Source organism: Spizellomyces punctatus (genome assembly GCF_000182565.1).
Source record: "Spizellomyces punctatus DAOM BR117 chromosome Unknown supercont1.1, whole genome shotgun sequence".
In the NCBI taxonomy this organism is placed as follows: domain Eukaryota; kingdom Fungi; phylum Chytridiomycota; class Chytridiomycetes; order Spizellomycetales; family Spizellomycetaceae; genus Spizellomyces; species Spizellomyces punctatus.
In genome coordinates, this window is record NW_015971537.1 from 2,136,050 (window position 1) to 2,158,644 (window position 22,595).

Below are 22,595 nucleotides of genomic sequence, written 5' to 3' on the forward strand. Positions count from 1 at the left end.
CTCATTCAATGGAGCCTTCCTTTGGTGAGGTACATCAGCCGGGCTCAGCTCGCACTGTGGGAGCGTGAAAGCGCTATAATCCATGGCCAGGCGCTATGATCAGCAAAGAGCGTCAATACTAAAATGACAACCTACTATAACTCCCGGGAGACAAAGGAGAACCAGGTCAGAGAGGAGTTTGGCACACTCGGCAGGTCCTCGACGAGTCGACATGGTGTCACTCCCAAGCCAAGCGGAAGTCGCTCCATATGGTATGACTAAAACATGGCTAATTTCAGTAGGAGAGACGATGCTATGCTCGCTACCGGAGACCTCCATAGCTGCAGGTTGCTTGCTCATAAGCCGAAGCTCAAATCCTTTGGAAATAAGTATAAGGAGCAAAGACATGTCGCACAGATTACTTTCCGCTGCTTTCTGCTCTGAAATCAGGTATGTTTAGCATTGCAGCTTTAATGTCTTCCTGTTCGATGTGGAGGCCGATCGATACAGCAGCTTCTGTAAACCGCTGCCAAATGCACTCGATGGACCATTGGAATGGGCCTTAATTCTCAGCAAGGAAGTGAAGAAGCAGGATGCCGGTTTTATGAAAACCAATGAAGTATTATTTACTTGTATATTTCCTCTGGACTATCTGATACATGCTCCTAATCTATGCAACTGTTGCTTCGACAATGCCACTGCTCAAAACGTTTGGAAACTGAAACATTCCCTCGAAGAGCAGCGGAACTTGAAAGTAGCTGAATCCTCTTGTCAACCAGCCTTCAGCATAATGACACATTGGAATATATCCAATTTTATCACGTTTAATATGCTTATGGAATGAATCTATATACTAAAAACCAAGGATGTCCCATCATCCGATCCTGTTATAATGGTCCGTCCGTCCCGCGTCATGGCAAAATCTAAAATTGTTTCTTGATGCCCTCGGAATGTTTTTAGACATTCTCCTGTTCGCGCATCCCACACTTTGACAGTACGGTCAGCAGAGGCAGAAGCAAAAATGGGTTCAGACGAATGCCATCGAAGCTGTGTCACGGCGTCCTATCGTACATTATGGTTAGCAAAAAGCGGGATTGACGGTTAGATACAACAACTCGTCTACCTCGTGCCGAACAGATTGGCGAAGACGAAGACCCGTCACATCCCAAATGCTTATTGTGCCATCTACAGAAGCAGTTGCCGCCAATGGCATTCTGATAATACGACCAGTAGAGGTGAGCACCAAGTCAAGGATGCCATTTCAATCTTTAAAAACTCACGATCGACAGAATCCAACAGCTTCAATTGAATCGGAATGATTGTCAAAGGAGGCCAAGATCTGGGTGGCAAAATGTGTTACTGTCACGAAGGCAACAGCAAGGACGATGCACAATCGCGGCTTACCCGTCCATTGCCAATATGGACTAGTCGTGCAGTACCGTCCTGGGCGCCCGTGAGAACCAGTTGATTGTCGTGATGTATTGCAACAGCTGTTATAGGCGCATTGTGGAAACGTGCATCCTCTCCAGTTATTCTAAGATTCGCATTCGCCGTTTTGGGATCCCACACGATAATGGAACCGTCACTGGACCCGGACACTATAGTTTTGCCTTGAATTCATGCCGTGTCAGGAAGTAGATGAACAGAGAGCATTTTGACCAACGCTGGCTCACCGTCTGGGGCAAATTGACCGCAGCTGACGCTATCAACATGACCACTAAACACATTCATGCAGTTTCCGGACGGAACTTGCCACATCCACATTGTTCCATCTTCCGTACCAGCGAGGAGCACATTGCCTCGTGGATGCCAATTCAACCACTGGAGATGATCCAAAGTTAGAATAGCAGTCGGGTTTCGACGTAACATCGTCACTACCCACCGTGATCTCTGTGGGGCCATCCAGCGTCACAACCAACTCCCCTGTGGCCACCGTGAACACATTCACCTTCCCGTCCATTCCTCCGCTGGCAGCAAACTGCCCATCTGCGCTAAAGCCCACCGCAATGATAGAGTCTTCATGCTCTGCATTGAGAAAGTGCATCAGAAGGTCATCTCACGGGCCTCAAGTTTCCAATGGCGACAACTCACGAGCGAGTTCAAAAAGCTTCTCCCCAGTATCCGCGCGCCACAAGTAACTCTTATCGTCCCCTCCACCCGTCATAACAATTGCTTCCTGTGTAGGATGTATTGCCACAGCATAAACAGGTTCTACAATATAGAATCGCAGTTCATGTCACACTTGTGGTTCTGAGGAAACAAGGACACAATAGGCTACGTACGACGATGGTCAAAGAACCCTTGTATTGAATCATCCACAAGAAGGAGCTGATTTTCTTCGCCTTCTTCGTTTTCTTATTGCAGCATAGCATTCAGCAGTTGCACTAATTTCTATAGGTGGGCCACTGGGACGTACCATCCTCGTCCTCGCTCATAGGCTCTCCTGCTTCATCGTCAATTACCTCGCCAACATCCTCTTCATTCAAATACTCGAGGTCTTCCTCTGTACTCCCTTCCTGAGTAGCTGGCGCAAGGTTGGCCATGTCGAAAGCGGATTTCTAGTGTGAATTTGCTTAATGGTCAAGGCGATCCTCAAAGAATTTGGAATCCTTTTTGTCACAGGTGGCTGTGCAATTATGTGACTGTGCATTTGTCATTCAATTAGAACATATATGGATTAAATTGCAGATTACCCAATCACCCAACTGCCTTCCGCTGTCTGCATTGCAAAGCGCACAGCGTTCTCCATCGACAAAGCGGATACGAAGCAGGTGGCCATGCTTGATATTTCTGTCTTGCAAGTATGGTGTGGGTCGTCGGCATCAATAAGCGCTACTTTTGAGGATAAGAGGCCACGTCGAGGCGGCGTCTAAGGTTTGCGTTGCAAGTCGATTAGTGTGTTCCTTCCGCCTAGTGCAATCACGGATATGCCATAAATGACAGGTTGTGGTTCTGGTTCTGACGCACAGCCGTGCACCCTCCTCTGACTTTCCCTTGCCCATATTTACCGGTCCAACATAAGCCAACACTTCTTCCCCCAAAACTCAACAATTGTTTACACAAGAGGGTGACGGGCCTTTCCTTGACCACATTTGGTTTTGTGAAATCACAGAGATTCTATTTGCAGTTCGATTTCTATACTACAAACGAAGGGCATAATATCTGCCAGGGGTGCCGGACCTACCAGTAAAATAACGAGAACAAAATTCATGTGCACGCCATACTAGGTGATATCGTGTATCTCCCATCACTTAACGAACCAGGTATATCCATGGTTCAGATTCACTTTTAGGGCTTGCCACATACTCCCAACTATCTCACTATTTTCTGCGACAACTCGACGTTAACTAAGCAGTACAACCTCCCGATCAAAGGACGGCAGCTCCCATTGACAGTAACCGACGATATAAAGGGCTCGCGAAGTGGCACTCCTGGAACCAAACCTTCCGACCCACGCAGAACGATCGATGGTCTCGGCGTATGCTCTTGCGTTTCCAGTGGCAGCGGTGTAACGGCAGTGTACGCATCCTTCTATCATTGTGGATTCCCTTTTCACCGTCAGATTCGAGCACGTTTAGCGATGTAAAGGTCACTTGAGGACCTGACACAATGAGCGGCACGATGCATAGAGTGGCCAGATAGGATGGTTCCATTTAGTGCTTCAAGGGGCAACACGCATGGATGTTCAATACCCTCTTTATTCCAATACAGTGCTATTTCTGTTTCTCGCGTTTGCGGCTTTCCATGTCTTGCCCAATTCAGACTGGGGTGGGGACCATGAGGCAGATGCAGGTGGGATGCTTCGCCTCCAGCACTAATACCGCGCATGTGGATGTCGAAAGTTTGAGTTAAGTCAACAATCATATTTTGCCCCACTTAAAAAGCAGAATACGTAGCGACGAGATACTCCGTGGTCTCGAGATCTGTGCAATTATTTCTGCCTTTTGCTCACGCAGTTGAGGTCGGCGACCATGTTGCATCTCGACAGTTCTAGCGGAAATCTTCATGATACATTTGTGCAAAATACGGGGCAAATGGAGAAAAGTGTATCATCGCCCATCCATCGAAAGCATTCCAGTTTCAAAGTTCCTACGACAAAGGCAGACGTCCGAATCCTTCCAAAAGAAAGCTCAAAACCAGGATCATCTACTCTGCTTGTTAAAGGCTTTATGAAGATCCCGATTTTTCTCCAAGTTCAAATACATATATTGTCTGCCCTTGCCGGATAACACTCCTATTCGGGTCTTCTTCTCATACGAAAGGCATTCATTTTGATAAATCAGACCAAGAGTTCTTTGGGTTAATGGAAGATGCAAGAAGCCCAGAGTACCATGGCACTCTGTACGGAATGTAGCATATGGTCATGCCAGATCCCTCATGTAACTTTCGCTTTTCACAGCTCTTGGATGCTGCTTTTGACTGCGTGATTGACCTGTACTTGGAATATACTTTCGGCGTCTATATGCTGAGAAACTCTTGTATGTGGAAATGGACTTTTAAGACAGCATCCACTGGCCCGGTCAAAGACGCTTTTGCTGATTCGGACGATTATGAAGAGACAGCGTTGAAATACACATTGAAATACACACACAATCAGTCGCTCCAGGAATGAAATATCCAAAGCAAGCATGCCGTACAAAAAGGTCGCAAGCCCCCACCATAACACGTATGACACAACGGTATGTGCAGGGACTTGACAGCTCTTGTGCAATCATCGCATGACCAACATGTTCTTTTGCACTTTTAAGCAGAATTGCAGCCAATTGTCTTTTCATACATTCCATCTACATTGCAGAGAGCTTTATTGATTGACTATATCAAAGTTAACAATATGCCCAAATCAAAGGTCTTTGTTTCCAACTCTGTAAACATTATCGGTGAGCACCCTTGGCATGATGCTACGAATCACCTCTAGGTCGTCCGTCCCCACCTTTAACCTCTCGTAGGCTTCCCAACCTGCCGCGAGCTAGCCAAAAAGAAAGATTTGGTGGAATTAGTTGCTCATGTTCACGACCAGCGGCATCCAAAGACAATGCAAAGACTGGAAGAGTTGGGTGCTCAGGTCATTATTGCCGAACACGACTTTGTGGAGCAACTCAAACAAGTCTTTGAAGGAGTGGACAGGGTTAGCTGGCTCTGTTCAGGCTAGTTGGATATTTTGTTTTTGACAGAGAGTTGCATTTAGGCTTTTATCATACCCAAATTCGATTCGGGGTTGAAGCATCAGTTTAGGGAAGAGAAAGCAATGATTGAGTACGTGCTTCCCTTACTGCCCTTCATGGCGGCAGATGGTAACTTTTGGAATTTGACTCTAGAGCTGCTCGGAAGGCCGGAGTAAAGTTTGTCCTCATGATGGGTTCATCTGTTAATGCTGATCAAATCGATCGTAAAGAGCCCTACAAGGTTATTCAGTATTTTCGTACTTATTGGTATGGCCATGTCTATGGTGAAAATCAATGCTTGAGTTCATATCGTCTCGCCCACCACGGCAAAGGGAGCTTGAACGGTACTTGCGTCGCCAGGACTTTTTACCGGATGCCAAGGGAGAAGTCAAAAATGCTATTCTGAGGGCCAATGTTTACCAGGAAGACCTTGTGAGGCATTAGCGTACTTTAACAGTTTCCTGGTGAATGCCACGACTGATCAGACTTGTCGTCGACTAGCTGTTATTTGCCGATCAGATCAGGAATAAGAATCTTTTACATCTCCCGATTGGCAGTGAAGCAAGGTTTGCACCGGTTTCGACTCTTGATGTTGCGCAGGTAATGATTTCAATGGCATTTCATCTATATACGCATTGACTTTTTGAATATAGGCTGCCGTTAACATTTTGACAGCCAACGAATCGGAGCTTCTTGTATTCCACCATCGGCATATTTACGAACTCACAGGTAACCAAAACCGATATTTCTCAGATTTGTGTAGGCGCCTTGCTTATGGAGCCAATGGTCGATCTAGGGCCGGAAAGCTTGTCCGGGCCGGAAATCGCCAGTATTCTGTCAAAGGTTACTGGCCGTAAAATCCAATATGACGGTAGCATCCCAGAGAACCGTGGCAAAGAGTACCTCGAGTCTCTAGTCGTTCCGCCGGACCGAGAACATCGGGAACGGCATCAAGTGCCCTTATCCGAGGCCCACGAGCTGATGGAGATGTTCAAGTTGGTGAAAGATGGACTCTTGAAAGATGTTAAAAGTGACTTGCGCCATTTGATTGGAAGAGATGGCACGACGGTGAAGGAGTTTGCAGAAAAGCTTCGTTCCAAGTTTGTGCCAGAGGAGGAGGAGGAATGAAAAGATCCCATTCGAAAGACAAAAAATATCAGCGCATGCACTCTTGAAACGTTGATACGATACAATGCAGTGTACGGAGAGTTAATCATATTTTGTCCAATTTGGCATCGTTTCTACGCAATGAGCCCATTATCTCTTCTGGCCCCAATTTCACACAAATAACAAGAAACCACATCGCAAACCACGTCCGCTTGGCCTATTGGAATACTCTTGTGTAATCTGACAGTTATTCTAACATAATTTCTGCATAAAAATAAATGACGTCTCACGCTCGGATAAAAAAAAAACGATCAAAACATGAAAACTTGAAGAACCTCTATCCTACGACTTTCCATCGCAACCGTCAACTGCCCTACAACTTGGCCTTCGGGGCACCTGCACTAGCCTGTCCCGCCAACTCGGCTTCAAATACTGCCCGCATGTCCCGGAGTGCTTCAGCAAGATAAAAGTGCATCCGGTCTGCGCGCATTTCGTTCAAAGAGGCAACATTCAGGTGGAGAGAGCGTTCCTTGACCATGTACGCAATACCAAAACCGTCTGGCACAACCTCTCCCCATCCGTAACCATCGTAGTATTCTGAAGAAATCTGCGACGTTGAAAGGAACCAGTGCTTGGAGTACTCAAAGGCCGGGTCTTTGAAGAAGGCTGGCACTGGTTCTCCGGGCTTGAGAGAGAGCTTCAGCCCAAGCCACAAGCGGTCAACACCCTTGTTTTCAACGGCATCATTCATGTACTTGACGTGAGACCCTACAGCTTTTCTTCCGAGCTCGGCCTTCTTCAGTGGTGACACAGTAGGATCTTCCATAGCCTTGACCCAGTCAACACTCTCGATACTAACGGACCGGCAAGTTTCTGTGCGTCCGAACGCAAACTTTCTAGTCTGTGCACTCTCGTAAGTGGGTCTAGAAACACCGTGCATTTTGTAGTATGCGAGTTGGATCGCCATTTGCACATACGCGTCAGGAGACATTTTGAACTTTTTGATAAGATCTTTGCCGTAGTCAAAGAAAGCTTGGACGCGCAAATCGTGGCGTGCAATGAGGGAATCAAAATGATTTTCTGCCGATTCAATACGGCTGGAGAGGGAAGGAGTCAACTCAAACGCGAGCTGTTGTGGGTTAGGCAGTTTGGAGGTAGCGCTGGGCGATCCATGGTTGATCTTGTTGCGATCAAGCCCAGTGCATATCCAATCGCACATGTTGCTTGTAGGTGTACCGTCCATCATCGAGTGCTCGCCAAGGAAACCAGCCTTGCCATTTTCAAACACAATGAACTGCAGAGGCTTGTCAAAGAAGCGGTTGCGTCCGTCTCCGTGCCAGCAAGCACGACTGGCTTCATCACGAGTGACGGGCGAACTGTCATCCAAGCAAACAACAAATGCAGCTCGCTCAATAATGTCCAAAGAGGCGCGATTTTTAGGGGACTGCACAAGCTCTTCCCGGGTCTTTGTCCAGATATCTCTGTGCTCAGAGGTCAGAACGCCAATGGAAGGCGCTGCTTTATCACCGGCTTGATCATAGATTGCCTGAATTTGTCTGGATCGGCCGAATGTGAGTGGAGACCGTCATCAGCGTGCAACAACCGCCCAGCACATACCTTTCAATCTCAGCGGTTGAAAGTTGACGACCATCGGGATGACGGGTATCAAAGGTGAAAAACTGATTCTTGCGGATGACAACAACGTGAGTGTTTTGACGAGGATCCGACACCCGAGTGGTATCGGAGGGAATCTGAGGGATACGGCAAGCATTGAACATCCACTGATATTGATCCATAGACAGAGCGCCGCCTTTAAACATTTCGGGCTTCAACTCCTCCTCGACGACAAGGCGCTTGAATTCCAGCGCACCAGTTATGAGGGCAGCGGCACGCGTTACAGGAGCCTTCCATTCCTTTCTCAACTCATCCTTAAAAACGAAAAAGTAGGAAACATTGATAACGACCGGGTCTCTGTAACCCATATAGGACCAGTCGTTCCACCAATCATACAGCCAGCTGGTCGACGAGGTGGCAGCGCGCTCCTGCAGTCGCTTGTGCAATTCCTCGCCCTTTCCGCCAGGAGCAATGAATTCTCGTACAACTTTTTCAGAGTGTGCATATTCTGCGTCAGACAAGATGGGTTTCAAGCTGCGAAGGTACTTTGTCGCAGTTTCTTGAAGCGGAGCAACCGGCAACTTGGGAACAGCATGCTGTTGCGCAAAGAGGGGCTTGTTTGGTCCCGAGGGAGTGAGAGGATGCATGTTCAAGGCGGTAGTGGTGGCAATTGAACGGGTGCAAAGAGCTGAAAAAGAGTGCTAAAGAAACAAATCAGTTCCCGGGCAACTCCGTAGCAACCGAGACCATTTTGCCATTTACCTGAGTCGTCCGAGTCTGTAATGTGCGTGATAGCAATTGCGATGGAGCACGAAACAGCATTCTGCGCGTCCCCCGCAATCAAGATGGGAGACTTTAAAAAAAGTTTGAAATCGACGACGGGAAAAGCTGCTTGTCTCTTTTTATATTCGGAACTAATCCTCCCGAAAGACGCGGACCTTTTTGACTCGAACGTGTGTCACCCTCCATCGGAATTTAAAATTGCCTTCAAGCCGAAAGTTTTTATTTTCAAACAACAACGACGAGAACAACAACGACGAGAACAACGACGACGACGACAACGAGGACGACGACGACGACGAGGACAATGTGTTTTCAACGTTGAAATATATATATATATATTATGTGCAAAGCAAGGACACAGACTAGTTTAGCAAATCTTGAATTCTGAATCGGTGTGCTTCGCTGGCCTTGGCCCCACTATTCTCCTCCTCCATGTCCCAGATAGTACCCATGTCTATCGATTGGGGTGCGCGAGCCAATTCTTGTGCGGCACAATGTGCCAAGGTCAACAGTGATGCATCGTCGCTGTCCGTCGCTGATTTGGGCGACGGCGCTTGTATGCTACCAGCAAGAACGGCATGGAGAGAAGAACGAGAGAGTTCCACTTGTGCTGATTCCAGTGGGTCATGGCAAGCTGGAATCACGCACGGAGCATTTTCTACAGAATAGTAATCGCCACGGGTATGGTCCGTTTTGCAATCTTGGAAGCGTATCGTTGTTAGCAGCTTTTCCCCAAAATTTCATACTGTCATGACCATGCTTATCATACCTCGACAAAATTGTTGCATCGCATGTCGACTGTAAATGTGGTCAACAAATGTCACCAAATCTCGAGTGCCGATGGCTGTACAGCCCTGAGAGTGTTTCTCAGGCTCGTGAGCATGTCGCCGTGCTTCTAAATGGTGCGACAAGTGATGACTGGTGAGGAGCGTTTTGCATCCCTTGACTGGACACTGATATAATGCTCGGTCTCCGTTTGCCACAACCACAACCGCCGCCGAGGCAAGCTCTCGAAGGCGTGCGGGGCATATAACTGGACCTCTAACGGGAATACTTTTCGATGGTGAAAGTGATACAGAGGACGGTGATGACTCTGAGGTCATGGAGACACTTGGCCGAGGTGAGGGAAGAAGGGCAGGATAGGGACGTGTGCGGGAACGGGAGGCTGAAATCAAGACGTGTGGGGAAGGTGCTTCAGACGAATTTGGGGCTTCTCCAGAAGCTGAGGGTATGACAACATTCGGACGAAAGCTGTGTATCCGATAGTGACGTTGAAGTGCATCCATTCGGGAAAACCTGCAAGTTACCAGATAAGGATTCCTGGAAATAGCACTATATCCATTTTGCAAGCAGCAACATACCCTCTGCAGCATATTGTGCATGGATAGGGCTTCTCTCCGCTGTGTGTTAGCTGGTGGCGAACCAAGTGTTCCGTGCGCCGAAACGAAAGGTTACAGTCTGAGCATTTGTATCTCCTCTGCTGAACGGTGGATATGACGGTGTTGTCCATAGAACCAACGTCGTCCGTCATTGATGCGTCAACCTGTTGGTCGGTCTCTGCGCCGTCGGCGACACCGGCCATGGCTACTATATGTCCTTTTCCCAAACCTCTTGCAAGCGGTGAAATCAAAATGTTGAAAAATCAAACCCTCCGGGCCGTGTGGGGAAGCCTTCCGCCAGCGATGCGCAAATAGCTGTGGCGATTGGCGAAATTTCGTGATTTGGAATCGAACTTTGTGTACACATTAATCCGCATTATGCATTCGAATGGCATTCCAAGCTTACATTCGGACGTTGTCGGACACGCTTGGTCAACTTTGCATCTCGTTCACGACGTTAGAATGCAGCCAGTGTTCTCGCCTTTCCAATCCCCGACAGAATGGCAAGGGGGCCATCCAACGACAGCCTGTCTTCGCCATACCGTGTTACCGTGTCTCATGGACAGCTAGATGCAGCTCTGCTTGCAAGTCCTGCTCCCGATACGTCGTCAGCAGAATTGAGGCGAAGATTGAGGGAAGCACAATGGGCTCTCAGGGAAAAGGACGAAGGTGCAAAAGAGTTTGGATTTGTCCAATACGATTTTATGAGTAACCTTTGTTTTCTCTAGCACTTGAAAAAAAGGATAATGGTACCTCATCTACTGTTTTGTGTAGCATGATATGAGCCGTTAACGTTTCGGTTCTGGCAGATTTAGTCATTGCAGCTGAACTGGGGTCGTCGCTATTGGAAGACAATGAGCGTCTCAAAGCTGAATGTGCAAAATTACTGGCAGAATACCGATCGACATCCGCAGTGGCTGTCGCCATAGCCGCCCATCCGCCAACAGCTTTTTCGCCAACCTCTCTCCACAAACCGTCCACACCAGGTAGTGCGTCCTCTACACCCATCTCTGCGTCTCCTGGCACCAATCTGCTTGAAGAGGCCAAGCGTCGAACAATAGCCATTGAGGCTGCGGCCTCTGCTCGTATTGGTGATCTTGAAGCTACCATTTTGGACCTGCAATCTCACGTGGATCGACTGAGGGCTGACATTCGCGCCTCTCAGGACGCCGAACGCGCACAAGAGCGTCGTTCGCAACGTCTAGAGAGTGAGAACGAGGTAATATCACGAGACTTGGACGCCGCTGTGTCCAAGTGTCAAGAGTTGGAAGAGGAACGCAAGAAAATAGCAAAAGAAAAGGCGGAGCTCTTACGTCGGGTAAAGGACGTAGGGGAAAGGGATAAGGAGTTGGAGGAACTAGCAGAGTTGAGAGATCGGTCCAAGGCATTAGAAGAGGTGGTGGTGCAACTTACTCATTCACGGGCAGAAATGGAGGCGGAGCTAGCCGAGGCTCTGCAAGACCGACGGCATGTGGACCAAAGATGTGAGGAACTGGAAGCAGTCGCTGAGGACTACCGGATGGAGAGCGAGCGACAGGCTGCTAGAATGGATGAGCTGGTTTGGGAATTAGAGTCATCAAGGGACTTGATCGCTAAATTACATTCACGTCTCGCCGTCCTGGAGCCCGCCAGGGATGGGCCGGAGGACGCAGGCGACCGAACTCTTTTTAGCGAGGTTGAAGATAGGCGACGAGAATTGGAAAATAGGCACCAGAATCTAACGCAAAAACACGCAGGGCTGCTTAAAGCACATTCCGTAACAATACATCAACAGGAACGAATGCGAAATCACATTTCAAGGTTGACTCAGCTTACAAGTGCTCGACAGGGAGAACTCCGAATCCGTTTACTGGAAGAAGCTCTGGGGCAAGCAGAGAGCGAAAAGAGGGAGATGCAAGCAAAACTCGCCCTATTAGAGAAGGGGAGAGGGATAGAAACTGATTTAATCGGTGTGGAGGGGAGCAACGGACCAGATATGGGAACAGTCTCCCCAAGTCAATATGAAGTCCAGCTCGAGTGCCTTCGTCTGCGAGTTTCTCAATTGACTGAAGAGAACGACGATTTGAAACGAGAAGCCCGAACGGGTCGTATGCTAAAGTCTTTTGAGACCGAGAAATTGAGAAGCGTGGAAGCGGTCTTGAGAGAACGTGAAGAAGAGCTTTTAAGACTGAAATCAATTAATGCTCAGATCAAGTTTGATTTGGATGAAATGAAGTCGAGGTTCAAGAGAGCTCGGGGCCTGGATGCCGAGGGGTCAGACAAGGCGGCTACCGACGGCAAAGCAGTTGGGGCTAATACATCACCGACCAGCAAGTCGACCGGTGTCCAGACACAATGTCTCGTGGAGAAGAGTTTACATGATAAGGAAAGCCCTCCAAGAGAGGATCCCCGAAAATCACGAGACGTTGTATCTGAGCCATTGAATGCTACTCACGGAAACAATACCTCTAGTTCCAACCAGGAAAACTCTGGTCCTTTGCCAACGGGCCAGAGTCTGCACGATAAGCCGTGTTCAAGCGCATCTTCTGAGGTTGACCCAGACGCATCCATTTGTTCCAACGCATCAACGATATCCAAGGCCAGTCAGCGTAGCTACCTAGCTACTGGTCGTGGAAAGTTACCACTACAAGAAACACAACCCGTGGGAAAAATCATAACCAGCAACAATCTGAATGAGATCCCGCCATCCGCTTCACCGGGTGATTTGAGTAGCAAAAGCACAGGAATTCTTAGTAAACGCGATGGGCCAGGAGGTCAAAAGGCAGGACCAACACAGGTGTACGTGGGACGCGAAAATGTTCGATCCGATGTAAATCAATGTAACCAGCAATAATAGAAAGTCTAGATTCGCCATTACAGAACACTATCGGGAATGCGCATGTGCATGAGGTCCCAGCTCGTCCTACCGGAAACCGCATTGTCCGGCAGACACTACGGCCTACGCTATGTACTGGGGGCTACACAAGTTTTAGACTGATGCTGACTCTGCTTTCTTGAGGGCATCACGCTCGGGGACCGTCAATGGGCCGCATAAGCCATGATACGACTTTACAAACTCATCAAACACCTTGAGCAGACAATGTAAGTGACAAGCAAGTCCTCACGTTTCACTTGCAGTTTGACGTACCACGCCAGCGTGTTCTGGTCCGAAATGCTGCCCTGTCAATTCCCGTAATCCTTTCCAGAAAGCAGGGTTCCTTCCTTTTATTTTAAAGACATCTGTTGGTGAAGTAGATGATGTGTGGGTAGCTTTGGATCGACTATGTGCGGTGTCGGTTGGCGCTTCCTCATGCTTCTCCTGCGATGCAGCAACTGGCTTCTTCAAAAGATGGATGGTCGCTCCAGAGACGATTTCGTAATCCAACAAAGTCTTTGTGTCCACTAGTCCTTTGCCATTATAGACCAGCCGTTGCGCCGCAATGGGTATACCAGCTTCAGTGGCTATACGGGATTTGATATCACCGATAGGTTCTAACCGTGCGGCACGGATAGTAAAAGCCTGTCCACCCTTTAATGGTTTGATGTTTATTTCTACTTCGTTTGCGGCAGGGGAAGTGGCCACATCGTCAGGCTCCTACGAGTACGCGGAACTGGTATTAGGTTTCCCTTTTGGTTATTCCTATGGGAATCTCAATCTGTCAAGATCTTACTCTTAGTGGAAATGGGCGGCTCGCGGGTGGAAGGGTAGCGTGGCAGTTTGCGAGGGGTGGCTCAAAATTGAGTTGGTACTGAATTGGCTGTGATGCTAGTTGATGGAGGAAATGAGTGGCAAACTTGAGCTGCAACAATGAAGAAGCACGCAATCAATGACTTTTGGTTTTCCCAGCTGCAAGTCTATCTGACACCTTACCTCCTCCGCTGGGCTCATTATAGTCGTCATCTTGGCGAACGGTAGTTTATTCATTCGTCAGTGGCCAGCAGGTGGTCGCCCGTATGCGCTACTGGATGACTCATCATCACCATGGCAAAGCGCAACCCTCATCCGTCGACTTGCGACGCTTCTCGCCGTTCGGATTGCAAAAGCGCGACGAGCACCTAATAAAAGGATTAGACAAGTCTCTACGTTTCTCTGCCCGTCTGTCTGGAGGACATTAGCAAACACGTTATTACCCCCGTCAATCGTAAAGTTACGCAGCCATGGATAAAATGGATCTGGTACAGATCGGTTTCTGCGGACGGTGCCTACAGCTCTCGTGCCACAGAAAAGTAGATTAACCTGTGCGTTATACAGTCCCTAGATGAGATCATTGTCAAACGTCCAGGAAAGGGATCTCAGCGAGGAGGTCGTAACCAAAGAGGTCGCCGTACGCAACGTGCAGCACCCTATCAGGTAAGCGTGGAATGACGGGAATCAACTCGTGGAGGTACGGCTCTCTTGCGTTCTAAACAGGTTCTCTGGCAGAGACCAACACGCCCTGGAAATGCTGATGGACAATGGAAACATGACCTTTTCGAAGGTGGAAGACGAAAGACGGGTGACTTGAGGACTCAAATTCAGCGTCCAGCTGTGTCCGGGACACTTAGCGACCGCGTACGTGGACTTGTGTCTGACACGATAGACACACCTCGACGAACCGTGCAACGGAACAATGCCGGTGGAGTTATGGTGGATCGGCTCGGACCTCCGGTTCGCTCAGTATCCAGTAAGCAAAATCCCATTGGATCATCCGGAAGTATTTCAATCAAAGGCGGTGCTGGTCCAGCCGTCATTCAAATTGAGAACTTGCACCCTGCAGCAACACCCGAGGACATCAAAGTAAGGCGTCACTTTAGAGACAGCGTTACGCGATCCACGGCATCGTCTAACATGTTTTGATGATTTGCCAGACATCCCTGTCTCCATATGGAAAGATTGTGGACTGCACTCTCACGTTCGATGCTCAAGGGCGATCATCTGGCGTGTGTACTGTGACGTTTGAAAGGAGAGATTCGGCTCAGAATGCAATCAACAAGCTAAATGGGCAAATTGCAGATGGTAATTCGTGTTGCATGTCAGAGTACTCGGCAATTGCGGAATTCTAATGGCGATGGATACCAGGTCGAGTGCTAAGGGTAACGGAGCTTCAATCCAAATTGACTATTGCGGGTGCAGCTTCAGTACAAAAGGCCAACAACACTGCGACCAGCACGTACGTGACTCATGTGAATCAATTATTCAGGAGAAGGTATTAACAGTCTTTTCTTCTTTTTAGTACCGTGTCGAACGGTGGAACAATGTACGCAGATAGGTTAGGACCGGCAGTTCCTGCGAGTGGTAGAATAGTGCAACGTGGACAGGGTGTGTTGAGTCGTGTCGGTGGAAAAGCCAAGAGTGGGCGAGGTGGTACGACGTTTTCAGTGTCGATTTGAAAATACATACGGATGTTTACGGTTTTGGTGCGTCTATTTGACTGGGACTGAACCCAATTTGGTTCAATCAGAACTGGGGATCTATTCAAACGACGCTGCCCTTTCTTGGTGGTGCCGTGAACTCTCCCAGATAATGTATTCCTTCCGTGACTTTCTGATGCATCTATTTGTGTATATCGCTCCATATGATTTTATTCATCCTCCTATCTCTTGTATGGCTGTTTGGTCGTCACTAGAATTGCTCCTTTTCCATTGGCTGTCATCTGCTTGTTACAAGGTGAAATCCATGGGTATTCGTAGGGTGGGATACGTTTTGAAACAGCGGCTATTTACATGTCTTCATCATCCATCACATATCCTCCGAGAACTCCCGCCAAGCGAAGTGCACGAGTTTGGTATGTTACAGATAGAACATCGTGCGCCAGCAATGCTTCCTCCTTCTAAAAACTAGTCAGGCTACAAGTCAGAGGCGAAAGCACAAAAGAACATGTCGCATACCAATCGGGATATTGCGTGTCGACAAAAGGTAGCTCCACTGAGGTCTTCGTAGCTGTGTCGGTCTGTGTTGCTTGCTGGTTGTCCTTTTGGAATTCCAAACTGTTTCGGTATTCTTCCTTCAGGACTAGGAGTTGCTGAGGAGCATCGCATGGTTGGATATTGACTTGCAGAGAGGCCAAAGGCCTTGCATGTGGAGAATGTTGTCCGACATGCTCGTCGAGGCAGTAGCATTGCTTCGTTTTTTGCAGAGTGTTGTCGAGAGGTTTTTTGGATCAAAACCTAGGATTTGACTTGCCCGAGAAATCAACCATATGTTTCCATGGCAACAAGTCGCCGAGCAGAGTGGAACAGTGACATTTCACCTTGCGAACGACTTGACTATCGAACTGCACCTAGAATGAACCCAGGTACACTTTGAGTATTGGTCTTTCAAGTATGCGCACCTGCTATTATGAACTACTGGGAGTGGATAGAAAGGCCACTGCCGATGACTTGAAGAAGGTGAAGCATTGAACATGTCGTTTAGGGACGATAAGCTTGCAGCTAACAATATCCGTGATGTTTGTAACCTGTAGGCTTATCGGCGGAAGGCACTAGAGTTTCATCCGGACAAAAACATTGATAGAGTGGAAGAAGCAACTCGATTATTTGCAGAGGTACAGCAAGCCTATGAGGTTTTGTCGGATGAGCAGGAACGGGCTTGGTATGTGTATTTTTGAACCGGGTCGACATGATTGGTTCGGCACCTGATATTTCATGTCCGCAGCGTTCAAGTTGACACTTGAATTTTCACCAGGTATGACAGCCACAGAGAGGCCATTTTGCGAGGCGATGACGAAAGCGCCGCTGCTGGCGGTAGCGCGGCATACATGGACATTACAACGGTGGAGACTTTGATGCAGTACTTCAGCGCTGCTTGCTATAGTGGTTACGGTGATAATGGCAAAGGGTTTTACGCTTTGTACGGCGCTATCTTTCGCCGTCTCGAAGAAGAGGAGGAAGAAGCTGCTAGGATGGATTCGGAATCATTGGTCGACGATGAGGATTCCTTGCTAGGAAGCAGGGCCGACTTTGGGACCTCCAGAGATCCATATGATGAACAACCCCGACTATTTTACAACAAGTTCCTGCACTTTGCAAGTGTCAAATCTTTTCGTTGGCATGATAAATACCGGCTGTCGGAAGCCCCGGATCGTCGTGTACGACGATTAATGGAAAAAGACAACAAACGCGCAAGAGAAGTTGCGAGAAGGGAATTCAATGAAGCCGTTCGTAATCTGGCAGCATTCGTGCGGAAACGAGATCCGCGATATAAAACATGGAAGGATGAACAAGAGAAAATTAGCAAAGAAAATGCCGTGGAAGAAACTAAGCGTCGAGCGGAGGAACGAAGAAGGGAGCGCGATCGACGAGCAGAAGAGTACGTGGTTCCAGAATGGGCCAAGGTTGCTGATGCGGAAAGGGATGCGGTTGTGGAAGCCGCTGCAGAACTGGAATTGGAGGAATTGTTCTGCCTGGCCTGCAACAAAGCTTTCAAAAGTGAGAAGCAGGTTAGTTTCGCAGATGTGTACTACTCCTGCCGAATGATTTCTCAAGTCAGTCTTTCTCCCCAGTTTGAAAACCATGAGCAATCCAAAAAGCATTTGCGCAATGTGGAAATCCTACGTGAGCACCTATTAGAGGACGAGGAGAATAATGGATGGCATGAAGAGATATCAGTGGACGACATTGATCCCGCTAGTGGCGAAGAAGAGCTTGAAGATGGTGGCGAGGGCACAGAGGGAACTGATAGTGATAATGACTCTCAGGATCCTATCACGACAGAGAAAGATGATAGCCTTAAGCACTTGCAGGAGGATGTTTCGGAGGAAGAGGAGGAAGGGGCAAATGAACCAGAGATCTCCACTCGCAAGAAGGCTGATAAGAAGAAGCGGCGAAAGCAGGCGCAGCGATTTGGTTGGGCTCAGTCGAACTCTGAAGATGAAACTTTGCCAAACGAGACAGGCGAAACCCGGGATCAGAATATGGATGCGTTGGTGGCCGGTGTGGAAAACGTGAACCTGGAGGGCTCGATTACCGAGAGCCTATCATTAGATGACCAGGCATCAGAATCAAACTCGAGTACAGTCAAGGGTAAAAGCCGAGCGAAGGAAAAACGTGCGCAGAGGGAGGCAAAGCGGGCTGCTGCGGTGGCTCTGGAGAAGGGAGGAGGCACTACAACCTGCAATGTCTGCGGTGAGGGGTTTCCATCCCGGACTAAGCTTTTTGATCATATCAAGCGATCGGGTCATGCAAATGCTGGTGGGCCAGTAGCTCCAGCTGGAAAAGCTACAAAGAAAGGACGGCGATAGTAATTAATCATGATGTACATAAGACTCCCAACCCACCTTGCAAAGGGGCACTTTGAACCGCGGCAGATAGTACCGTTGAGGTAGCTGGGAAAAGAGTGGTTGCGCTCATTGCATATTGTTATGGTCCCATGGTAATCTAAAATCCGCAATGAAGACGGCGAATTTTCACGCTGGAAACCCAGGAGAAGGGTGATTGCAAGCCTATCCTCCACCTGTACCAGTCAAATGGAAGTTGGTTCTGGTCTTTGTTGTACCATACTTGATTGATCAGCGGAGCTAGAAAGGGATGTCATCCTGTTCATGGAGCAACTGGTTAAAGAGCAGAATAAACGCATACTTCAGACATTCCCTTAACCGGCGTTTATTGCCAGTGCACTAGAAACATTGGTGAGTATTCAGTAGCCCATCCATGACACATCTTTGCCCGGTGCACCAAATACCCAACAGGCAATTGTGAACAACAAGAGTTACAAGGCTTTGTGACGCTCGGTCCATGCCAGGAAATCCACCGTTGCGGTCTTGCTCTTCAAGATAATCCCAAGGCAGCAGTTTAGAAAGTTGCTTTACTTTCAATGGGTTGGCCAACGACCTGATTGTCAACTAAGCCATTGGGCGTGTCATAGATGAGAGTCATCGCCTGGTCGGGACAATTTCGAAATGGGTCCATCTTCCTTACCAACAGAACCTTTTATTTGACGTAATGATCTAGTTGGAATTCGTTTCGGCATCAATAGCCATGGAGTCGCAGCAGGAGAAGGCTTCAAGGGAGTCTAGACTCCTCAAGCAGAAAGTTGACGCACTCGAGAAGGTTAGTGCCCGAGAGCAACTTGAAAAGTGAACTGAAAAGGTTGCCAGCGTATTCCAATCCATACATACTTGTCAATTAAATAGGAGAATATGGCATTGAAAAAGTCTTTATATGAGCTCTCAACTCGCTTCAATCTCATGGCACCCAAAATATCACCATTTTCGCTCGACTCGTTGGAAGGATTTGACGCTCCGTTCACCTCCGTAAGCGACGCCGTCAAACCTGCTGCTGAAGATCAGGATGTCTTTGGTACACTCCATGCGAAAACTATGTTTATGGCCTCCCCCGCAATTCTAAACTTCGCGATCACTAATAGCCGGGGTGTCCCGCGAGGCTCACAAGGACGGAAAACAGTTCTATCTCAAACATGAATTAAAGGTTTGCATAACTCGGTTATTGACTGCTGGATTTTCGCATCTGCTAAATCCACGAAGGGACACGCGGGGGCCGTCTACGCAGTCCAATTCTCTCCTTGCGGGAAGCTCTTGGCTTCGGGGTCATTTGATAAAACTGTGAGGATTTGGGATGCTGTAGCGACGCAAAAGGAGGTAAATGTCCTCGTGATGTTTTAGGGCCTTGATATTTTGCGACCTTGCTGACAGATAATCAGATCCACTGCCTGAAGAACCATTCCTTGAATATATCGGATCTATCGTGGTCAAGAGACTCTACTGAGCTGCTTTCAGGAGGATATGACCAAACTTGCAAAGTTTGGGATGTAGAAAGCGGCAAATTAGAGGCCTCATATGCGACCGAAGGCTTTGTACAGTGCGTCATGTTCAATCCGCAAGGTTTGTTGTGAGTTGACCAATGAACGGCAACGAACTGTTCTGATGGACTATCCCCTATTTGAATGAACAGATCGCAACATCTTCTTCAGTGGGACATCAAGGAACACTCTGTGTATGATCGATCGGCGACAACCCGATGCCGGTCTTATCTTCCGAAACGAGGCTATGGTGAACACATTGTATGCGTACCTTCTTTCACAATGGGTCGGCATTTGTCTCATCACCTCATTGTTGTTTTTGCAGATATGTGTACAGGGATGGGACGAGCGTTCTGTCAGGTGATGCTGCTGGCTATCTCAAAACCTGGGACGTGCGAACAGGTGCGATGGCGCAGGCCAATGAGCCCACTATGCATGTACACAAACACTAAATCCCGAAACTTTTGTCATATCAATCTTGTTTTAGGAAAATGCATCTCTTCTTATTTGAACGAACCCACGAAGAAGCCCATTTCCCACGTCACCGTCTGCTACAGCGATAGAGGTATGCCCGAAATTTGGCTCTCTTATATTGTCAGATTATAACTCGTTTCCATTCCCGAAATGATAGATGAAGAGCCTCGATATATGACCGTCAATAGCTACGATAACGGTATATATTTCTCGTTTGTCCTCTACCTGTGTTCTCAATTCTAACTCTCTCTGGTAGTCATGAGGGTCTATGACCGTGGATTCTCTCCTCCGCATAGCGAGCAACGTCTGATTCATGCCTTGAAGGGGTATAAAAACAAAAATTGGCCCATCAAGAGCTCTTTTTACCAACTCAGAGAAGGTATAACGCTTAGTCTTTACTTGCAACCCATGAAATGGGCAATTGAATTGTTTATCAGTAAAACAAGGTTTAAAAAGAGGAGGCAGTCAGGATGAGATTTACAGCAAAGGAGAGCTTCCCACAAATTCGACGGACAATATTAGGTGAGGAGAGTCGTCATTTGTTTTGATAATGTGTGACATACTGACGTGGCAAAATAGCCAAGAGAAGGACAGATCAGGAGAATCTACTATGCTACTTGCCACGGGCAGCGCGGATCCGTTTGTTTATGTATATAGTGTCGGGGGCACAGAGGTGAGCCTTCCTGTATGGTCCAACAACAAAAGACCTGGACAGCTTACCACATCCTCATTACAGGGAACGGGGGAACTTGTGCAGCGATTAGAGGGACATACAGATCGGGTGTATGCTGTGAACTTTCACCCGGTTGAGCCAATTCTTTGCTCTTGCTCAGCAGACTTTACGCTGAAGATATGGTATTCAAACGGGAAAAAAAAGAAAGCGTGACACATAAGACACCCCTGGTTTGCGTTATCAGCCTGTCGCTGCAGCGGCGACTGTTTTGATTTATCCGTCAGGCACTCCAAGAGCCTGGCACTGTGTCTTGGAATCTTGGCACCCTTTCGCACAGCGATGGCAACAAAGGGCCAAGTCGATGTGCTTCTTAGTACTCAGTCCCATATACAGCTCCTCCAAGCGCAGTATGATGGATCATTTAACCCCACGTACAACTAACTTATATAGAAACTATACACATAGGACTTGTTCAAAAAGTATCATCCTCTTGCTCCCCTTCAACACCACCCTCCGGAATCTCAAACCCCTCTTCAGTCTACAATGAAACACCCATCAGCTGTCGAAGAGCTTCATCGCGTTCGCTCTGAGAGCTTACCTTATACATAATACCCGAAATGTAGTTCAAAATCGATTCTGTCTCTGGCCCTGGATGGCTTTCCAGTTGTTGTTGGACGTAGATTTCGATCTCTCTCAATTTTGAAAAGTAAAATTCTCGCTCTTTCTCAACTTGCTCAACGGTAACCTTCGCCTCCATAATCTGTTGCTGCATCTCTTGCAGTGCCTTTTGGTATTCGGCCTCGATCTCTGCTGTTCGGTCACGGCCCGCCCCAACAGCGGGACTTCGTGCACCGCCACGTGTGACGGTTCTTGCAGCCTTGCTCGCAGGTGCACCGACTGATGAATTTGAAAGTGACTTTTTAATACCAGCAGAAGGTGTGCCGGCCGGTCCCTTAGCCATAGAGCCATTCCTCATCGAAACATCAGCTGGCTTTCCACCTCGTCTGCCAACCGCGTCATACGGGCCACCAGGGTAATATTGGTCCCAGAATCTGGAATGAAGTTGATGAGCTTTGTAAATACAAGAAGACTTATTTGACCTAAATTGTGTACATACTTTTTCATCCATTGGAGGAATTCCAAGTTATCCTGAAACCTGCACTTGATAAGACGTTCCACGGGAATAGCATTGTCTATCTTGTGCTTGTCAAAAACGGTTTGTAGAATTTTGAAATTCGCAACATATTCGTATTCATGCTTCGCTTGGAATTTAACTTTACTCAAAGGCACCTGTAGAAGAGGAAAAATGTCTGAATATGTAATACTGCAGCGTGTCGCAGCGTGATTCACAGGCATGTTCCCGTTACGCACGTTTTGATAGATCGAGTCCATAATCTGACAGTGTGCCGCTCCAGTGCCACACTGCTCAATTTTCGTATAGCCCAGCTGGAGCAGATCGTTTAACCAGGCCAAAAGCTCTGTACGTGATTCGCCCATTGTGTTGCTTTCTCAAAAGTTGACTGCAAGTGCGGGACACGGTGTTAATGGATGCTGCTGGCGCCCGTCAGATAAACTAAATCACCAGCGCAAAAACTATTCGCGATATCTCCTTTTGCAGAAAACCTACCGTAAGCTCGCGTCAAGTCAAAGCAATGTAAAAGATTTGGGCAGAAGGAAGGCGATGGCGCGACGAGGGGAAACAGCGTGAG

The 22,595-nt window shown here is 47.9% G+C and overlaps 11 protein-coding genes across 13 annotated transcripts; 5 read left to right on the plus strand and 6 right to left on the minus strand.

Annotated features, from left to right (window-relative positions):
- Window positions 1-573: 573 nt before the first annotated feature.
- SPPG_00839 (uncharacterized protein) lies at window positions 574-2,574 on the minus strand. The gene is made up of 9 exons (XM_016749169.1): window positions 2,396-2,574; window positions 2,262-2,333; window positions 2,071-2,190; window positions 1,862-2,004; window positions 1,653-1,800; window positions 1,384-1,589; window positions 1,260-1,318; window positions 1,103-1,193; window positions 574-1,041 (listed from the first exon to the last, which is right to left on the minus strand). The coding sequence occupies exons 1-9, from the start codon at window positions 2,520-2,522 to the stop codon at window positions 826-828; spliced, it is 1,182 nt and encodes a 393-aa protein (XP_016613211.1). The 5' UTR covers window positions 2,523-2,574; the 3' UTR covers window positions 574-825.
- Window positions 2,575-5,011: 2,437 nt separating this feature from the next.
- On the plus strand, window positions 5,012-6,269 carry SPPG_00840 (uncharacterized protein; the record flags this gene model as incomplete). Its single annotated transcript, XM_016749170.1, has 7 exons — window positions 5,012-5,104; window positions 5,165-5,232; window positions 5,295-5,408; window positions 5,474-5,573; window positions 5,643-5,741; window positions 5,795-5,870; window positions 5,938-6,269. The coding sequence occupies 7 exons, from the start codon at window positions 5,012-5,014 to the stop codon at window positions 6,267-6,269; spliced, it is 882 nt and encodes a 293-aa protein (XP_016613212.1).
- On the minus strand, window positions 6,268-8,755 carry SPPG_00841 (uncharacterized protein). The gene is made up of 3 exons (XM_016749171.1): window positions 8,625-8,755; window positions 7,866-8,563; window positions 6,268-7,804 (listed from the first exon to the last, which is right to left on the minus strand). The coding sequence occupies exons 1-3, from the start codon at window positions 8,682-8,684 to the stop codon at window positions 6,622-6,624; spliced, it is 1,941 nt and encodes a 646-aa protein (XP_016613213.1). The 5' UTR covers window positions 8,685-8,755; the 3' UTR covers window positions 6,268-6,621.
- Window positions 8,756-8,950: 195 nt separating this feature from the next.
- SPPG_00842 (uncharacterized protein) lies at window positions 8,951-10,410 on the minus strand. Its single transcript, XM_016749172.1, has 3 exons — window positions 10,007-10,410; window positions 9,415-9,941; window positions 8,951-9,345 (listed from the first exon to the last, which is right to left on the minus strand). The coding sequence occupies exons 1-3, from the start codon at window positions 10,225-10,227 to the stop codon at window positions 9,008-9,010; spliced, it is 1,086 nt and encodes a 361-aa protein (XP_016613214.1). The 5' UTR covers window positions 10,228-10,410; the 3' UTR covers window positions 8,951-9,007.
- Window positions 10,411-10,474: 64 nt separating this feature from the next.
- SPPG_00843 (uncharacterized protein) lies at window positions 10,475-12,890 on the plus strand. The gene is made up of 3 exons (XM_016749173.1): window positions 10,475-10,693; window positions 10,753-10,773; window positions 10,834-12,890. The coding sequence occupies exons 1-3, from the start codon at window positions 10,525-10,527 to the stop codon at window positions 12,855-12,857; spliced, it is 2,214 nt and encodes a 737-aa protein (XP_016613215.1). The 5' UTR covers window positions 10,475-10,524; the 3' UTR covers window positions 12,858-12,890.
- SPPG_00844 (uncharacterized protein) lies at window positions 12,728-13,922 on the minus strand. Its single transcript, XM_016749174.1, has 4 exons — window positions 13,875-13,922; window positions 13,675-13,803; window positions 13,152-13,598; window positions 12,728-13,091 (listed from the first exon to the last, which is right to left on the minus strand). Exons 1-4 carry the CDS (start codon window positions 13,902-13,904, stop codon window positions 12,993-12,995), a joined length of 705 nt encoding a protein of 234 aa, XP_016613216.1. The 5' UTR covers window positions 13,905-13,922; the 3' UTR covers window positions 12,728-12,992.
- Window positions 13,923-14,037: 115 nt separating this feature from the next.
- On the plus strand, window positions 14,038-15,426 carry SPPG_00845 (uncharacterized protein). Its single transcript, XM_016749175.1, has 6 exons — window positions 14,038-14,179; window positions 14,256-14,354; window positions 14,427-14,780; window positions 14,852-14,999; window positions 15,063-15,153; window positions 15,217-15,426. Exons 1-6 carry the CDS (start codon window positions 14,162-14,164, stop codon window positions 15,371-15,373), a joined length of 867 nt encoding a protein of 288 aa, XP_016613217.1. The 5' UTR covers window positions 14,038-14,161; the 3' UTR covers window positions 15,374-15,426.
- On the minus strand, window positions 15,383-16,140 carry SPPG_08880 (the record flags this gene model as incomplete). Of its 2 annotated transcripts, XM_016757025.1 has the most annotated exons (3): window positions 15,613-15,636; window positions 15,707-15,813; window positions 15,872-16,021. In XM_016757025.1, the coding sequence occupies 3 exons, from the start codon at window positions 16,019-16,021 to the stop codon at window positions 15,633-15,635; spliced, it is 261 nt and encodes an 86-aa protein (XP_016613218.1). In that variant the 3' UTR covers window positions 15,613-15,632. The 2 variants fall into 2 exon arrangements, with proteins under 2 accessions (XP_016613219.1, XP_016613218.1); XM_016757024.1 differs by having other exon boundaries at window positions 15,383-15,813; window positions 15,872-16,140.
- A 106-nt stretch (window positions 16,141-16,246) lies between these two features.
- SPPG_00846 lies at window positions 16,247-18,612 on the plus strand. Of its 2 annotated transcripts, none has more exons than XM_016749176.1 (4): window positions 16,247-16,372; window positions 16,447-16,574; window positions 16,638-17,421; window positions 17,485-18,612. In XM_016749176.1, the coding sequence occupies exons 3-4, from the start codon at window positions 16,741-16,743 to the stop codon at window positions 18,220-18,222; spliced, it is 1,419 nt and encodes a 472-aa protein (XP_016613220.1). In that variant the 5' UTR covers window positions 16,247-16,372; window positions 16,447-16,574; window positions 16,638-16,740; the 3' UTR covers window positions 18,223-18,612. The 2 variants fall into 2 exon arrangements, with proteins under 2 accessions (XP_016613220.1, XP_016613221.1); XM_016749177.1 differs by having other exon boundaries at window positions 16,668-17,421.
- A 247-nt stretch (window positions 18,613-18,859) lies between these two features.
- On the plus strand, window positions 18,860-21,110 carry SPPG_00847 (uncharacterized protein). The gene is made up of 13 exons (XM_016749178.1): window positions 18,860-19,030; window positions 19,114-19,279; window positions 19,347-19,408; window positions 19,465-19,578; window positions 19,641-19,821; window positions 19,892-20,000; window positions 20,065-20,141; window positions 20,227-20,304; window positions 20,371-20,412; window positions 20,470-20,592; window positions 20,651-20,735; window positions 20,793-20,886; window positions 20,950-21,110. Exons 1-13 carry the CDS (start codon window positions 18,959-18,961, stop codon window positions 21,097-21,099), a joined length of 1,353 nt encoding a protein of 450 aa, XP_016613222.1. The 5' UTR covers window positions 18,860-18,958; the 3' UTR covers window positions 21,100-21,110.
- Window positions 21,035-22,592, minus strand: SPPG_00848 (microtubule-binding protein BIM1). Its single transcript, XM_016749179.1, has 5 exons — window positions 22,514-22,592; window positions 22,258-22,406; window positions 22,004-22,176; window positions 21,485-21,938; window positions 21,035-21,424 (listed from the first exon to the last, which is right to left on the minus strand). Exons 2-5 carry the CDS (start codon window positions 22,381-22,383, stop codon window positions 21,359-21,361), a joined length of 819 nt encoding a protein of 272 aa, XP_016613223.1. The 5' UTR covers window positions 22,384-22,406; window positions 22,514-22,592; the 3' UTR covers window positions 21,035-21,358.
- Between the last annotated feature and the right edge of the window lie 3 nt (window positions 22,593-22,595).